The sequence below is a fragment of the Cyphomyrmex costatus genome, unplaced genomic scaffold, assembly GCF_001594065.2.
Source record: "Cyphomyrmex costatus isolate MS0001 unplaced genomic scaffold, Ccosl1.0 scaffold4, whole genome shotgun sequence".
Classification (NCBI taxonomy): Eukaryota; Metazoa; Arthropoda; class Insecta; order Hymenoptera; family Formicidae; genus Cyphomyrmex; species Cyphomyrmex costatus.
In genome coordinates this window covers 46,412-66,108 of record NW_017278207.1, presented here as the reverse complement: position 1 = coordinate 66,108, position 19,697 = coordinate 46,412, and the positions used below count along the sequence as shown (strand labels likewise).

General features: G+C 33.2%; 1 protein-coding gene across 1 annotated transcript in view; it reads left to right on the top strand.

Moving 5' to 3' along the window:
- The window catches only part of LOC108777036 (nucleolysin TIAR), a 437,806-nt gene that overhangs the window by 409,283 nt on the left and 8,826 nt on the right, over positions 1-19,697 (top strand). The window contains exons 7-8 of the mRNA XM_018543822.1: positions 10,412-10,592; positions 18,507-18,636. Of these exons, the coding sequence (XP_018399324.1) occupies positions 10,412-10,592; positions 18,507-18,636 (311 nt within the window). The remainder of the gene's footprint in view (positions 1-10,411; positions 10,593-18,506; positions 18,637-19,697) is intronic.

Here is a 19,697-nt window from a genome sequence, read left to right as displayed (position 1 = left end):
GAAAGGCGAACGAAGGTGCAGAGAGAGGATTGGTTTTCCCGTTTCGGCGAGGCGGGAGACCATTTCGTCGTCGAGTGCGGAACGCTGTTGAACACCCCCGTGGCTCTTTAAACGCTCGGATCAGTTTCCCTCTCACTCCGGATCGTTCTGTTTCTATCCTTGTCTCGTTCCCTCTTTCGTATCTTTCTTTCTTCCTCTCTTTCACTCTTTTTCGGCTTAATCTAAAACGGCTCTCACCTTTTTCGTCTACTTATTTTTCATTGTATTCTTTGCATTGTTTATACATTCGATCCTCGATCCTCGCAAAAAACTCACATGGCAGATTATCGAGACGGTTCACTTAATAGGATGATTCTCGATTGATTGATCAAATAGGAAAGTAATTCGCAAAAAAACGTGCACTGAAAAACATGTCGAACCTCGCCTTTCATTCGTGCTTGTATGCAAACACATAAGTGTCTTAAAGAAAATTTAATGAAATTGTTAATTCCGTCGGATTGCCGTATATTAATTACAAGCGTTCTCTCGGTCTGAAAGACATAAAACAGCTTTCCTCTTCAATACCACACTGCATTGTAGCTACAGTGTGTAGTGGCGATCTACCTATGTATAAAAGCTACATATATATATATATATATACATATATACATTCCACCCTTCTAATTGCACGATTCCGGATGAGCGATATCATAAACCGCGATTTATACGCGTACCAACAGACTTTTAGAAATTTTTAGCAATAAAATGACCATTAAGACGAATTGATTTGAATTAGCAGTTATAGATGCAGAAACCAAGAGTGTCTAAATACACACGTACGTATTGGACGTCTTTATCGGGGCCGCCAATCTATTAGGACAAGTCTGAGAAGGGAGAAAGCTCGAATTTATGCGGCGACTACAAATCTTGGCTTGGCCCGACTCGGAGAGAACGAACCGGAGTAGGGAAGCACGAAGCACCAAGTTAGACTCGATTCTAGAGACTAACTCGAGCGCCGAATATCACAGTGATTGAATACGGTGAAAACATCTCGATTAGAAATCCGTATTTCTCGTTGCACTCTTATTACTTTATTTAAATGGTTACTTTTGTGAAAATTCCCTCATTTGGGAATATATGAATTGAATATTAACAATGTGATTATAATATCTCACTCTTATTTTGTATACAATATTTTACATATATTTATCAAAATTTATAAAAATGTATGCAACATATTATAATTGTTTGGCTAGGCTATCATTTTGAAATAAATAATAATATAAAACGTTAAATTTATAATAAAAAGGATTAAAGCATTCAAACTGTTCAATAATTCTTCTCAATTATCGAAATAAAACGTTTTAAATTATCTTAAATTATAATATAAATTTAATAAAATTAAATATAAAAAAAATGTAAAATTTGAATAACTTTCATTAATTATTGTACTTAAGGGGTAAAGCAGGGTGCACTCTAGAGCACGAAAAATAAGCCTAATTTTATGAGTTTTTTTCGGGAATGTAATGTAAGAAATAAAAAAAAATGTATTTTAGGTCTTTGCTGCACATATGATACATTAAAGTGTAAAAAAATTTTTTTTATAGTAATTTTGTTACAAAATGGCGACGCTACAGCTCATACATACATTTTTCTGAAAAAATGATATGAATTTGAAGATGTTAAATTTAAAGGGTAAAAACAATAGGTGAAAAATTGTTTATATAAAAAAAAGTATGCAACTTAAAAAAAATCCTTTCTCTAGAGAATGTAATTTTGAAGTTAAAATTTCAAGTAAATCGGTCAAGATTTGTGGGAGTTATGTTTCCGGCCAGCTTAAAAAAAATAATTTCGAGAAAAATGCATTTAAAGTTGTATGTAACAATGAACGATAGACATGTTGATCTTTAATCTGTGATATCTGCATCATACAATAGGCCTTCCTCGTTCTTTTCTTCCTGATCCTTCTTAGCCGATGTTAGAGATGATCGAGTCGCACGTAACTAATTCCTTTATTATTTTCAAAAGGATCCCTTCGCAAAAGTTACAAATCTTACCGAAAAGTACGATTCTTTAAACTTCCAAAAATGACACTTGGGAATTTTTCCTCGCTGTAAGACTTTTTGTACTTTTAAGAAAAAAGAAAACGATTTTTTTTTAATTCTAAAGTAACTTCACCCCTTAAGTTGTATAGTAATGCAAATGGAAATTTATGTAAACGGGAAAGATACCGACTACCGACTATGTGTTCAATAATTGTGATAGAGAGATATGGGAAGTACAAAACAAGAGTCATAAATAATAACCTAATAACCCTTTCGCATAGATTTGGATGTTGCTCAAACTTCAGTGTGTGTGAGCATGGAGTTCAAAGTAAAGCTTTTCCTCAGAACGAAACCGCCTATCCCAAGATTATACGGAAACTTTAACGGCCATGGTTACTCAGCTTTCTTGGCAAAGTATGGCAACCGTGGTTTAGCTCGCAGGTTTATTAGTCCCGATAATGTCCCTGTGGAGAACACGCGTCTGTGTTTACTGTTAGATTGTACTTGAAGGTATAGACTTTAACGTGGTATATGCACTTGCAACAAATGTATTATGCGTCTTTGTATGAAACTTCGATTTATGCAAATCTATGCTATATTTGTACTTCCGAATATGAAGAACTTGATATTAGCTTTGATTGCATGATCATAATTTATTCGAGTCTTGAGATTTACTCTATATATAATATTTTTTATATATTTATATAATTCAACTTATTTGTATATAAGAGTAACTTGAAATAAAACTAATTACATTTAATTATAATTGCATTTTTCTGTATTTCATATACATATATATTATATGTAATTAAAAACTGTTTTTTAGTCTATTTAAAATTGTATGTATTTAAAAACTTTTTAACTGATATGCCAATTTCAATTATTAATGATGATACAATATCATAAAGTATGTAAAATAATATTATTTATAATATATTGATAATATAGAGTATATATATGTATAGTATATATGGTATAAATTTCTTGTATAGGCTTGCAATGTATAAGCTTGTAATGTATTAATTTTGAGTTCATAAGCATGAACTCAAAATTAATTTAATTGAGCTTAACTTAATTAAAACTTAATTGAAGGTAATATCTATCATTATAACACTATACACTTAAGTAGGATAGTAAAAGTATAACTTACACACAATCTCATCGTGCGTCGATATACGGTTATACTATCCATAAAAAGACGCATCGTATAGTTTATAGCGTAATCTTGAAAGATGGGAGAAACTGGTCAGGAAATACCCAGTTTTTGTCATTATGAGGAGATCCATTAAATTGTCGTTAGTACCGTAGTGGCATAAGGATGTACAAACTATCGTCACAATGGTAAGCGAGTGGGATAAGAAGAAAGGGGAAAATCCATTCAAACGTAGACTTCATTTAATGTAGCACATTTGTACAAAGCCCTCATGATCGAAAGCATTTGCTCCGCCATTCTTCATGTACCTTATTGTATCGCGAATTTACGCTTGACTAATACCTGTATCGAGTTCTTCGGTGTACAAATCTAACGTCAACCCGGCTTGGCTCATTTATCATTGAACGAAACCTTCACTAAATCTCAGTATTTTTTTCTAACAGTCCGATTGCAACGAAACTTCCATTAGAAAGATTAAACATCGAGAGCTATAGAACTCCTTTTAACTTAACATAATACGCATTATATATATATATAAGAACAAAAATCAATTCATTATTGGAACACTATGCTTAATTGAAAATTATTGCGTGCAAGGATTGTTTACTGTAATATCGCAAATAGTTATCGACACCGATGACAATCAATATATTCTGTAGGTTTTATATTCCATACGAATCGTCGCTGCGTTAATTTTTTTTGCACGTGTCGTTTTAACACGGATATTTTGCAGGAGGATGATACGTCAAGAGTTAAGGCCAGTAGCAAAGAAAAGAGAGAAAGAGAAAGAGAGAGGTGGTGTGAGCATAAACAAGTGTGTAAGTGTATTACAATCAAAGCAAGTTAGCTACGAACGTTATCTAATTTACCCTTTATTAAAAATATGTTTCATACTTTTTTCTTACTTCTTACCTCTTTTTCAATAATTATACTTTGCAACCTTTCAAATACCTTTAACATTATTATTATATTACTTATCTATGTTGTATTTATTACTATTATAATTATTAATCATTCTCTTATCTTTCCACTTTCACTCTTCATACTTGTATACATTGTTGCGTGGAGAAAAATATCAGCACTGCTATATATCACTGTAGCTGTAAAATATTACGATAGATCAACCAGCAGGTGTCATTTCGGCACACTAATTATCCGTTGATTTAAAGTAATATTTTATCGCTCCAATTCTTTTTCGTACATACACAGCCGTTCTCTCTTTCGTCCACATTTTTTGAACATATATCGTCACATTAATAAGCGCTTAAAATGAAACAGTAAATGTATCATTATAAATATATCACACCGGTACATCCAAATGTATTCCATAATTTTTATTCGTGAAAAAAAATATTTCTTTTCGCGTTACACACGTTGTCGAAAATATTTTTATTATCTATTTGAAAATTAAAATTACGAGCGAGTGAACTGCTGTTTATAGTATAACTAGTGGTATTCAACTAAATTGGTAGACTTGTATGATGATCTTTTATGTACGTACATACATGTATACCGAGTGCGCACCTCGGAACATATGCACGTATGTAGTAACGTTCTAATATTGTTAAAAGTATTTTTTTATGTCGTAACGTTTTACAATACAATTTGTATACATTGGCTTTAATATGCATGCTCGTATACTTCCCCTTATTTGGAAAGTCTTATCGGACTTAAAATATTCGAAATTGAATGAAAATGGTAATAAAGGAATACGACAAAGAGAGAGAGAGGTACGGTAAGAAGAGAATGAGAGGGGAATTGTACAGTGAGCAAGGTAAAAGAAAATCGAATCTTCCTTCACTCTCTTTTCGCTCTATTTTTCATATTCCTTATATTCCTCATATTCCATATTATTTAATTTTTCACTCTTGTCGATATTTTTATGTAATTTGGTTATTATCATCCGAGTGAATCAGTGCTCAGATTTCTTATAAGAGAAATGGAGTCGGTGATTGTATGCACAACGTTTCTCCATCAAATTCTATCCGTAATACCCCCATTCATACTTCGCATATTTCGCATTTCATTACTTTCTTGTACTACATGCAATTTTTCTTAGTTCATGTGCACTTTTATATACGTGCACAATTTCTCATTCAATACTTTCCCCATCATGTTCTCCGCTATGTTAATATTTGTTGGGAGAAGGTTCTAACAGTACTTTTATAATTTGAAATTATATATATAGACAATTATAAATAAACACGATTTAACAATATGATACAAGGCAAATATAAATTGCAATAAATACGTAAGGAATTAATTGTGAAATTTTTACATATACAATAGTATGTTATAAAACTTTACTCTGACAATTTTTGCCTACATCTTTTTTTTTTTTTTTTTTTTCAAGAATCTAATATCACCAGACGTATATATCCGGGCACAAATTTAACACGAACAATATAATGGCTTAAATACAAATTGACTTTTTATGAAGTTATATGGATAATGCAACAATAATCGAAATAGGAAACGGATAAAGTATTCGTGCGTCGGGAACCAAGGAACTGCCCCATTCTGCTCTCAGTTCGTCCTGATTTACATAAACCACTAGAAAGTTACAAATGCAGCGTCAGTTCGAGCATTGATTATTCAGATATCCACGGATGTCCGAGAATAAGAAAAAGGAGAATGGCCACGGGGACAGCCAGTGTCCACTTAGTACCCGCTACCATGAATTTAGTCGGGACGAATATTGGCGCGCTGCTAGGGTGACCAGTGCCAACGAAACTTCAAGTACCCGCGTTATTTAAGAGGGCACGAGATACGTACATTCGAGTTCTATCGTCGACCACTGGAGATTCCATCCGCCATAAAACGGAGAAAAGTGGAAACTTCCCTTTCGGGAGAAGGAACGAGCAAGGAGATATTGCGGAGGTCTAAAGCCATCGTCCTTTCTTTTTTTTTCTCTTCACACTTCAGTGTTCTGCAGCCTTTTCTTTTTTTTTTTTACTTAAGGTCAGAACTAGCGCGTCCGGACTCCGACGCGGTCGGTAGAAAATTTCGAGTTTACCCCCGAATTTCTTGTTGATCTTTCATCTCCCGGCTCTCGGGAGCGGCGAGTTATCGGAAATTCAGTGAAGTAAAAAGTTACTAGATTCGCGCGATAAATCTAGTTATTCGATCGCCAAGTGGTTCCCGCTAGATAAGAATAAAGTTTCACGGGAATACGCCGGAGCCGCCATTGACCTGACGTATAGAACTTCGATTTAGGCACGTCCACGTAATCAGCTGCCTAATGAGCCGAATCTGGAACTACAGGCTGTTTGCCGTAATGGCGTATCTTCGACCAGGCACGTCCGAAGGATCATAAATCACGGATCATGTACAAAGAGGGAAAGTGATCTGACAGAACCAGCCAAATTTGGATATTTTCTTGTCGGCACCCGAATTCTTGTTTGATCCGCATTATTGTATAATATGGATTATTAGTCGATGAAAATTTATAGGATATTCCTGCAGAGAAAATTTTTAGTCCCTGTAATATCGTTGCTATTACGCTCGCGTGCTCAATACTCGAAAGTAGTTACTTACTTTTATTGCCGCGTAAACTGACACGTAATTTCTGCAAGCGCAGCTCTCGAAAACGTCGAACTTTAAACATATCGACGGTGTGTGACTGTGACTATAATACGTTGGTAAATAGCGTTTTCAGGATCGTGCCAGTCGTGCAATCACGTTAGGGTTGGGTACGTATTAAGACCTTAGCGCATACGACGCATGAGTCGACCACTTAAAATGGAAACGTCGAGAAAGTCATGCCTGAGGGGTTAAATTGGAATATCGCATACTCAGTGGAATCAAATCAGTTTGAATCGGTATAGGTAGCCCAATCTTGGAGCGAGCGAGAGAGAGAGAGAGAGAGAGAAATATTTCGATTAAAGTACTAAGAATTCGCAGAGGGGAAATAAAGCCAGCGTTCGAAAGAGCAAGTTCAATTATACCTAAGAATTATTTTTTTTTATTCCTGTGGCATTTCTGTATTAGAATTTTAAAATTTATCAATTTTATTACTTAAAAAATAAGGATAAAAGATCAAATTTCCTACGAAAATTATTGTCCTTTTGTCAAAAAGTTTTAAGTTAAATAGAAGTATCTCGTCTTGTTTTAATTACTTACATTTTTTTTCAAATTTTAATAATATAAACGTTATCATTAATACATATAATACGAATATATGAGAAATTTATTTTAAAAAAATTATATTATTTCCTATAATACGCTTGTGATTAACTGACTTTGGTTGGAGCTTACATCGAACCGACGCAGCTACTCATATATATCTAATGATGTAAATATAAATCGACATATAACGATTTTATGCATTATATAGATAATACTGTTCATCCTGATTCTCATTTGAATATATTACTGTACATTATGTATCATATCAGAATCAATCAAAAACTCAACGTGATAAATTTCGATAAAAATACGATCGTATAGATGTTCTTTCATCCAGTATCATTCCATGTCCGAATCAACTTCATCTCCGCAAGCTTTCTTTGAAAACTTTTTTTTTCTCTTTCATGGAATCCGCTCCGTACGAAAACCATCGCCATAGATCTACAATAGCTCTTCAATTTTTCAACCAGATATTCTCGATATAACCGCTTCAAAAACGTTGGGAGCAATTCTTCCAATCGATCCCCGATATCTTGAATCTCGATTCCTCCTCTCGCTCTCTCTTAAATCTCGAAAACTACGTCCACAGCGCGGACAAGTATTGACAGAAAAGCAGCGACAGCTTCTCGTGTCGCTTAAAATCCAATATAAAATTAATATTCTGCTGAAGGCAATTTATTACAATTCTAAAAAGAGGATATGAGGTATAGAGCCAGCATCATTTTAAAATACCCTGTCGCATACATATATGCGTTATAATCATTTTGTGCCAGAATAAATTATTTATGAAACAATTATTATATATTTATATGTTCAAAAATAGCTTTTGTTTGGAACTTTTGTCGGAATTATCTATTCACGCAATCTGCTTATTTTTACAGAATCAAAATTATATTTTCAGAAATCTGGTAATAATCGTGATAATTAATATTTTTTAAGAAATCAAATTTTTTGTAATTGAAAAGCTTATTTAATCGTAATATTATGAAAAACTTTGCATGTTTTGAGTAGAATCATAAACAGCAGTTAGACGTACAGATAGACATATCTTTTTTGTATAATGATATGATTTATCTGCATCTTGACATAAAATTGCTTGCTAATTTAAAGATTTATATTATATACACCTACACACTCACAATATGATGTATATAATGTGTATAATAATTCTTAATTCAACAATTACGAATACTAATAATGAAACTATGCAAATCTATGTTTACAGTATAAACGTTTAAGAACAATAATATAATATTCATACATTTATTGTTTATATTTTGCGTGCTGTTCTATAATTATAAAACAACATAAATTACAAGATAGATTCTCTCTTTTACGAATTTAGTAATCTGGTTTCTTTTTGATAAAAGAAAATAAAGAGCGTTTATTACATTTGACAATTCTATATATCAGAAATGCTTGGGGAAATTTTCGATTTACTTTGAAAATATCTTTTTCGTCATGGGCAGATTCTGCAATCACATGACTCGTAAAGTATGATATCGCACTAATTAACTACCGTGTCGCGATAACGCATCGATTCGTTACATTTTGTCGTAATAATAATTCTCAGCTATTAACTTGCGAAACGGCCGGCGATCAAAGAAGGTAGAACCGTAAAAAGTTCACGGCTTCGCAAGCGCCAGAAGTGCAGATATTTCAATCTCTCTTTTTGCGAAATAAGCATTCTAGAACAAACAAAATTTTTTAAAGCCGACCATAGGCGGTGGCGGCGACGGAGGCGGGCAAGCTGCGCCGACATTCCGGGAATACTGAGAATAACGTTCACCAGGCAATAAAGAGATAATGCCGAGCTTTGAGAAAAGAAGAGAACGTCCCTCGGTAAGTTCTTAACGGGACGTTCCGCCGTTCTGAGAACCTTCCATCCCCGAACGAGGCAATTACAGGCCGTGGTTTACCGGTCGCGTTTACACCCGTAGCCTGCTTCTGCCGTATAGACTAAGCCCCCGTACGATCGTAAACTTAGCTGACGGGATTCAACCTCTTTGGCATTGCCGTTCGATATCTCGAGCTGCTCTCGCGTCCTGCTCCGACCACCCCGCGAAACCCGGTTGACCTCTTTCGTAGTATCAGTAAAAGTAATACCGCGGGGGGGGGGGTAGAAGGGGGGTGAGAGAAGAGGTAAAGGATACATGAGAGATCTATCGCGTTGGGGGAAGTTAGATACTTTCAATAATGGCTTTCCCAAGGCCCCACGTGCGTGTTGTTTCTTATATTGCTATCCGGATCGTATCCGATTGTCGTTGGATGTCGCAAACGGAATAATCATTACATCGTGCGCTGATCGTTTTTTGATAAACTTGTGCGTAACACTTCAACACTGCTTATTCTTTGTACACCAGTCATGACTGCGAACGAGCAAGAGTTATGCGTTCAGCAGGATGACTGTGTGATTGATAACAAAATAAATGAGATACGGCAGCTAATATTTCCCGAGACATTTCCCTGTGTGATCGTGGAATAATACTTTATTGTAATTTTACAACACTCTGTGACTAATATTTGACGCGTAATAATATCCCTGAAGACACCATCCCATTTTTAGAATTTTAATGTAATGTGTAATTGATAGAGTCTTGAATTAAACGTACTTGAGGAAAATTGTTACGTTCATCTCGATTAAAACAGCTTGTAATATAGTGGACGTTGTATATGTGTATCTAAATTAAACTTATTAAACTTCTTTTTGAATTTTATATTTGCTAAGAGTAATTAATCTCCTGGTGTAAACAGAATCAACATCAACAACTTGTAGCAAATATAATTTAAAAATTTGCAGTATAAAACTCGTTAGCTCAAGCCATAATTGAGCTTTCGTAGTAAACTGTTTTTAAACAATTTTTTTTATGTTACATACCTTTTATATTACATAGCAATAGCAATGCGTAAGAAATTCGTATAAATATATTTAATACTCTATGTCGCTACGAGTTTATGTTCTAAATCAAGAAAGACACGTAACAATTAATATTCAGGAGTTCGCCGTAGATGCGATTATTAACGCTTCAACCAATTTTCTTAGACCTCTCAACAGGTTATACAATTAAATAAAATTTAAACTTTGTTATCCTTTTTTGTTTCACAGCGAATGCAAAACCGTTGACGTTCGATGAAGTTTACAATCAAAGTAGTCCGACCAACTGCACGGTATACTGCGGCGGTTTGACCAATGGTTTAACAGAAGAACTCATGCAGAAAACTTTCTCACCCTTCGGAACCATCCAAGAAATTCGAGTATTTAAGGACAAAGGCTATGCTTTTATCAGGTAAATATGTATTTTATAACATTTTCATTAAAATATGTTTGCATATGTTATATAAATATTTTCAAGCTCGCCGTTGGTACTTACTATAATAAATCATATATAAATAATATTATTTAGGAAATTACTCCAGATAACATCATGTGCGTACGTCATTTGGACGGATAGATTTTGGTTATTCATTGATCACTGTTAAAATCACTAGTTGACGTTTTAAAAATATGAAAATGACAATCTAATGTTACAAATAAGTGATATTATACGATAAAATAATGATATATATGATATGTCCGACCACAAAGGTACTTGAGAAAAATTCACCGGGTCACCCATCTCAAATTTCAATGCCATATATGTATTGATCGATGTATCTAGCACTGTTTAACTTCTATGATTGTACCAGATATTTTATGATGATCTATAAATACTTACGGAAATTTTTAAGTAGATGGAATGTTCAAGACATCCTAAAAAATGTCACTTTTTATAATTATATTTTTAATAGTATGTATAAAGCTGAATCGATTAGTTATACTCTTATGAAATAGAAGATAGAAAAATGTAAAAATAATGAATTTTAAGACGTCTGGGCAATACACTTTTTATTTTACTTTCGCAAAACAAGATCCTTAAGATAATTATGCGTGGGATGCTGTGACCGCCTAACTACTTAAAAATTAATAAAGATATAGTACTTATGACAGAATAATTTAGTAAATATTATCAAAAGGATATGAAACATACAGTTAAAATATTTTTCATAAATAAATACAAAATAGTTTTCACATCGTTTGATTCTTACATATGCAAAATGATAGCTCATATCTTTTGTTACTTTCTTAAAGAGAGTACTCCTAGAAAGAGTTAATATATTAATTTTTTATTCAGACTGAGAGAGAAAATATCTTAAAATCATCTTAAATGATGTCTGAAAAACATCTTAATGATGTTTCAATGTCTCCATTTTGAATATAGTTGCTGTTGGAAATACTTATTTAATTATAATTATTTGATTAAGAAAAATGATAATTGATAATCATTAAATACGACATAAAAATGATATTTTTATCATCAGGAATATTTATTTGTTTTAAGTAATTATTATAGTTGACTGATATCGAAAATGAAAAACATAAGTGATTTTAAATCGATATTATTACGATGATGTTTGCTTATACTCTGTTAATCTCGATTGTACACAAAATTCCGTTAGAACAAACTTTGTTTGCTCAAATAGATGCAAATTATTACATTTAAGACATTTATAAAGAACACCCAATAAAACGATAAATATGAACAAACAGAAAACAATAATCACACACACAAAGGAAAAACTTATTTTTAAGTTTTGACTAAAATATACATAAAATGAAGCATTACAACTCAAAACTGAAATATTGTATAATATATGTATAATATATTACATCATAATGACAAAATATGACGATAAAATAATCACGAATGTGTGTAATGAAATGACCGTTATTTTTGTTATTTGACATCATTAGTATGAACATATCTAGTATTTAAAATCGAAATAATGTGTAGGCTTTTAAAAGAAAATAATGTTTGATAATATTTGTTTCTGCCGTATAGACTAAGCCCCCGTACGATCGTAAACTTAGCTGACGGGATTCAACCTCTTTGGCATTGCCGTTCGATATCTCGAGCTGCTCTCGCGTCCTGCTCCGACCACACCGCGAAACCCGGTTGACCTCTTTCGTAGTATCAGTAAAAGTAATACCGCGGGGGGGGGGGTAGAAGGGGGGTGAGAGAAGAGGTAAAGGATACATGAGAGATCTATCGCGTTGGGGGAAGTTAGATACTTTCAATAATGGCTTTCCCAAGGCCCCACGTGCGTGTTGTTTCTTATATTGCTATCCGGATCGTATCCGATTGTCGTTGGATGTCGCAAACGGAATAATCATTACATCGTGCGCTGATCGTTTTTTGATAAACTTGTGCGTAACACTTCAACACTGCTTATTCTTTGTACACCAGTCATGACTGCGAACGAGCAAGAGTTATGCGTTCAGCAGGATGACTGTGTGATTGATAACAAAATAAATGAGATACGGCAGCTAATATTTCCCGAGACATTTCCCTGTGTGATCGTGGAATAATACTTTATTGTAATTTTACAACACTCTGTGACTAATATTTGACGCGTAATAATATCCCTGAAGACACCATCCCATTTTTAGAATTTTAATGTAATGTGTAATTGATAGAGTCTTGAATTAAACGTACTTGAGGAAAATTGTTACGTTCATCTCGATTAAAACAGCTTGTAATATAGTGGACGTTGTATATGTGTATCTAAATTAAACTTATTAAACTTCTTTTTGAATTTTATATTTGCTAAGAGTAATTAATCTCCTGGTGTAAACAGAATCAACATCAACAACTTGTAGCAAATATAATTTAAAAATTTGCAGTATAAAACTCGTTAGCTCAAGCCATAATTGAGCTTTCGTAGTAAACTGTTTTTAAACAATTTTTTTTATGTTACATACCTTTTATATTACATAGCAATAGCAATGCGTAAGAAATTCGTATAAATATATTTAATACTCTATGTCGCTACGAGTTTATGTTCTAAATCAAGAAAGACACGTAACAATTAATATTCAGGAGTTCGCCGTAGATGCGATTATTAACGCTTCAACCAATTTTCTTAGACCTCTCAACAGGTTATACAATTAAATAAAATTTAAACTTTGTTATCCTTTTTTGTTTCACAGCGAATGCAAAACCGTTGACGTTCGATGAAGTTTACAATCAAAGTAGTCCGACCAACTGCACGGTATACTGCGGCGGTTTGACCAATGGTTTAACAGAAGAACTCATGCAGAAAACTTTCTCACCCTTCGGAACCATCCAAGAAATTCGAGTATTTAAGGACAAAGGCTATGCTTTTATCAGGTAAATATGTATTTTATAACATTTTCATTAAAATATGTTTGCATATGTTATATAAATATTTTCAAGCTCGCCGTTGGTACTTACTATAATAAATCATATATAAATAATATTATTTAGGAAATTACTCCAGATAACATCATGTGCGTACGTCATTTGGACGGATAGATTTTGGTTATTCATTGATCACTGTTAAAATCACTAGTTGACGTTTTAAAAATATGAAAATGACAATCTAATGTTACAAATAAGTGATATTATACGATAAAATAATGATATATATGATATGTCCGACCACAAAGGTACTTGAGAAAAATTCACCGGGTCACCCATCTCAAATTTCAATGCCATATATGTATTGATCGATGTATCTAGCACTGTTTAACTTCTATGATTGTACCAGATATTTTATGATGATCTATAAATACTTACGGAAATTTTTAAGTAGATGGAATGTTCAAGACATCCTAAAAAATGTCACTTTTTATAATTATATTTTTAATAGTATGTATAAAGCTGAATCGATTAGTTATACTCTTATGAAATAGAAGATAGAAAAATGTAAAAATAATGAATTTTAAGACGTCTGGGCAATACACTTTTTATTTTACTTTCGCAAAACAAGATCCTTAAGATAATTATGCGTGGGATGCTGTGACCGCCTAACTACTTAAAAATTAATAAAGATATAGTACTTATGACAGAATAATTTAGTAAATATTATCAAAAGGATATGAAACATACAGTTAAAATATTTTTCATAAATAAATACAAAATAGTTTTCACATCGTTTGATTCTTACATATGCAAAATGATAGCTCATATCTTTTGTTACTTTCTTAAAGAGAGTACTCCTAGAAAGAGTTAATATATTAATTTTTTATTCAGACTGAGAGAGAAAATATCTTAAAATCATCTTAAATGATGTCTGAAAAACATCTTAATGATGTTTCAATGTCTCCATTTTGAATATAGTTGCTGTTGGAAATACTTATTTAATTATAATTATTTGATTAAGAAAAATGATAATTGATAATCATTAAATACGACATAAAAATGATATTTTTATCATCAGGAATATTTATTTGTTTTAAGTAATTATTATAGTTGACTGATATCGAAAATGAAAAACATAAGTGATTTTAAATCGATATTATTACGATGATGTTTGCTTATACTCTGTTAATCTCGATTGTACACAAAATTCCGTTAGAACAAACTTTGTTTGCTCAAATAGATGCAAATTATTACATTTAAGACATTTATAAAGAACACCCAATAAAACGATAAATATGAACAAACAGAAAACAATAATCACACACACAAAGGAAAAACTTATTTTTAAGTTTTGACTAAAATATACATAAAATGAAGCATTACAACTCAAAACTGAAATATTGTATAATATATGTATAATATATTACATCATAATGACAAAATATGACGATAAAATAATCACGAATGTGTGTAATGAAATGACCGTTATTTTTGTTATTTGACATCATTAGTATGAACATATCTAGTATTTAAAATCGAAATAATGTGTAGGCTTTTAAAAGAAAATAATGTTTGATAATATTTGCTAAATGAAAAGTTACACTCATTAAAAACATCAAATTTATATGACTTAAATATAAACTTATATTTTTATATAAAAACAGTGTGTTTGTGTATGAACACATACAATTATTAATTGTAATTTTGTGACAATTAAATAACCAATACAAAATCTTATAATAAAATCGATCGAACATGAAATTATGTTATCACGTGCAAAATACATGCTACTTAATTATTTTGCTTCGTTATAGCTTTCGTAATGGTGTCATGGAAAATAATAAATCCGTTCTAGTTATTCTTTTTGTATTGTAAAGTTAGCATGACATTTGCGGATTCGTAATTCACTGTTTGCATTGATTATTCATTAATCTTTTGCGCAGTTTAATATTATTTTACGTGTATTTACGAAAATAGTCCAGTTAAAATTGATTAGCATTGTTCTTTTTAATTCAAAATCAATCTTCTTTTAGACAGAGTTCTAATCTAAAATAAAAACATGCACAGACTTTTTACTAATTCACTTGGTAGTCTACATTACTTCAGACAGTTTACAAAAATATGTTTAAAACAACTTCAAATATTCATCTATTTTTGTTATATAAGAAATATATGCAAATTTTACTCACTTACTACAAGTTTTTTCTTTTAATAAATGAATGTAAAATTCACAAATTATTTTTCTATATCTTAATGAATTGTCGTAATTAAAAGTCGTTTTACTCTATCACCGCTTAAATTACAAAATGATTTATCGATCACCAGACTCCACAAAGAACACTTAAGGCCAATTCTCGTGAAGAATTAAACGGAATTAAACGGAACTTTAGTATGAAACCCTTGAAACCATTTCACTGATTATATAATCAAAGTTCGTTAATTACCGAAGCTTTTTACTACATTATAAAAAAGTAAAATCTAGGACAAAAATTTCATATATTGTCATACGTTATTTTAAATTAAGTCAAACTTTAATTAACATATTTCTTGATGGTATATTAAAAATTCGTATTATAATAATATATAACTTTTTTTATTTATTTTCGGTGCTTAAAATATTTAATTCACTTGCATAATAAGAATGTAATACAAATTTTTTTAATGGAACACAAAAATGTGTAATTATTTTATTTTAAACAGTTTACGATCAGTGTTTTCAAAACTAAAAATGTATGATATTTTTAAAACATTCTGTATAAAATAAAATGATAAAATGACAAATGAATGTATATATAAATATTCATCTTGAAAGATATTATATATAATTTCTGTAACATTAATTGTTAAAAAAAAAATGATGTTGTCCTTGTTGAAATCTATTGTTTAACCAATCACCCTGAAGCCATTAGTGCCATTACGCTAGATTACCATACATATATGTATTATGCATGGCTGATGATATGCTTGCAGTACTTGCACTGATTCTCCGGATAAATTTATTACAAAATCGAACAATCTGGCCTAAGGCTAATCAGGTAGAATCATCGTATGTGTTCAGAGGATACATTTGCATAAAGTGATTGGATTTGGAGCGTTGTAACACAATGACTACCTGTAGCGAAACTTGAGAAAATTTTATGTACTCGAAATCATGAGCAATGATTGGTATCAGCGTAATACTAGTCATCAAATGAGATTTTACAAAATATTAGGAAATCGCATGAATGCATCAATAGCCCGTCTCTTGTGATTTATGGCACGAAACGCGAGAACATGTCGGATCAATGGCAGCATGTCGGACTCATCAAGCTCGAATCGTGGCCATTTCATTAATCTACCCATTACATTCGCACAGATCATATATTTCAGTTCAACTTCCCCAATCGGCGAAATCAATTTTATTTACGTTTCAAAAACATGCATAAAAAATTATTAAATTTTTTTATCGATAGTCATATTTTGTAACCTGAATAATTTCACCGTATAGAAATAGAAATTAATCGTCACACAATTAAGAATTTTACTGTATAGAAAAATGATTTCCGTATAAATATTTTCTAATCGTATAGACCAAAATAACATAATAGTTCGTGAAATCAGCTGAACATTTATATCTGCCGAAAGCGAATTCAGTGCTCTACCTTAACGACGATGAAAGAACCGTGACCTACCCCAGAAAAGATTGTCGAGAGAATGGGAGGGATGCTCTAGAACGAGCGATAAGAGAGAGAGAGAGAGAGAGAGAGAGAGAGAGAGAGAGAGAGAGAGAGGCAGAAGGCTAGAGGGAAGCAGGAAACGGAAGAGAAAGACACAAAAAACCCTTACATATCTTCTTCTCTCTGTCCTTTATCCTCCCTCGTATCCGCTCGATATCCTTGTCCATCCTTACCCAATACGATGGCCTCTATCGTTTCGTATGTCTGCCACAGTTCTGCCACCCCTGGACAATGTCCGTCGTTCAAATATCTTCCGTCTAATTGCTCTTCCTCTCTCCGTTCTTCCATAGCGTAGAACCCGGAAACGAATATCTCGGGATGACGTATGGACTTACTGCGAGGTACAGCGAGAAAGCGAGACGGGTGGATGGATAAGGGAAGGAGGTCTTTTCTTCTCGGGTGAAAGAAAGAATCTTATCTGCCGCTGGTTATCACTCGAGGTACGGTGGGGGGGGGGGTTGCTGACGATGACCATCGTTCGTCCTACTCAACGATCGTGGATGGAAGCTCGATGGATGGAAAAGGAAGAACGAGCTCACGGACAAAGTTGCTATTGTGCAATCTCGAACGCGAACGTTTAAAAGTGACCTAATCTTCGATAAATTTAATAATTCCCTCTGCTATTTTGCCACCAAATTCCTCGTGTTTTAATCAGATTCTCGGAAGCTTTAATCCTCCAGTGCAGAGTGATCAAATAATCGAGAAGATCCCATGTATACATTATATGATTAAAGAGAGTACTGTGTAAAATTAATATTTTTGTACTTTATACGAAAACCACAGATGTTGAAGCGAAAAATACGATACAATAAGTACTGTCAGACAAATTCGACATAGTTGAAATATTTCGTTCTTTCTTCACACATTTCTAATTTTTTAAAATATTATTAGAAAAACATGATGCTGAAGCATAAACTTTCTGTATTATGTGTTAAATGTAATTGTTCATCCAAAATTAACATTATTGTAAACTACAAACTGAACTCGCATAATTAGTGTGTAGAATTTAATATTGAATGTCTATCTGGAGTAATTTAGATTTGTCGAGATTCACAATTATCGTGCTCATTCGTGCATACAGTAAACTCGCATAAATTAAACTGCACTAGTCACAAAGACCATTTCATTAAGCCACTATAATAAGGTCCAATTGAACCTCGTACCTGTATTGCTCCGGCGAGTTTTCTTTTTGTGCACACTATTGCACTGCACCAACTTCAACATTGACGTCGAAGGACACGTACTAACAAAAGACTTGAATCCCCTTCTTTTTCGATTTCAGGTTTTCTACCAAGGAGTCGGCCACGCACGCCATCGTAGCGGTACACAACACAGACATCAACGGCCAAACGGTGAAGTGCAGTTGGGGCAAGGAGAGTGGAGATCCTAATAATGCTCAACAAACTGGACAGGTAAACGCTTCTCTATCTTTTATCCGCTCTACCAGCAGGATGATTTCAACGTGAAATTTCGCCCTCTCTCTGTGTTCTCCCCTAACATTTACATCGCTGTTCGTATTAAACCAGAAAACCTTTCTACTTTATTTCGTGAATAAACATTGTTGCCCATTTTCCTTGAGATGCTTGCATATGGAAAAACAGTGAGACTTTACGCGTTCCAGTGAATATGAATCACAAGTGACTATATTGCAGAAAGTCAGAATTGAAAAGGAATGGTATATGTTGACACTGATATCAAATCTAATCTCCAATGTCTGCATGTGTCAAAGCAATGAATGCAGAGCGACGGATTCTTCTCTCTGTATAAATATAAAACTCCAGCTTGCTGTTTTTATATACGTGTCACTGAAACTGAATAATGAATATTCACGTGTCAAAGAAGCACGAGCGTTCGAAGAAGAAAGTAGTTATCAGATTCGATCACGTTTTCAGTTCCTTCCGGTTTCGCGCGCGGCTAAAGTGTCTCTCTCTGTCGGTATATCGGTATATGGCCTGAAAGTCCGGCGAAAGAGTAAAGGCGGAAACGAAGAGAGGACGGGGGAATCGGGCAAGATTCCGGTCTATTCAGGTGCCTCTCTTCGAAGTGTGTCGGGCCCGGGTCTCTTAGCAATTAGCTCCGTTAGGATGGGTAGGTACGCCCGATCTGGGAATGGTACTCGAAGTACTTCCCAAACCCTCTCGCACTCCCCGGTAGTACTTCCGTGCATCCATCCACTGCTACTCGGCCCGTGACATCGCTCTAATTGATCTCTATTCCCATAACGCGCTTCTCTCAGGGGAGCCGAGATATCACGTTAGTACGTATCCTGCCATACCCTGTTCTCGTATTCAACGGAATCGAACTAGTTTGCGTGATATCCCGGTTCATCGTACTGCTTTAATGAAGAGCATAATAGTTGCACATTATTTCCGCGCGTAAACTTCTTCGAAACAAAACTACCGACAAATCAGTACAGTTTATATATAAATATCTACACTTTAATCACAATAATATTATTTTCCTCGAAATTGTT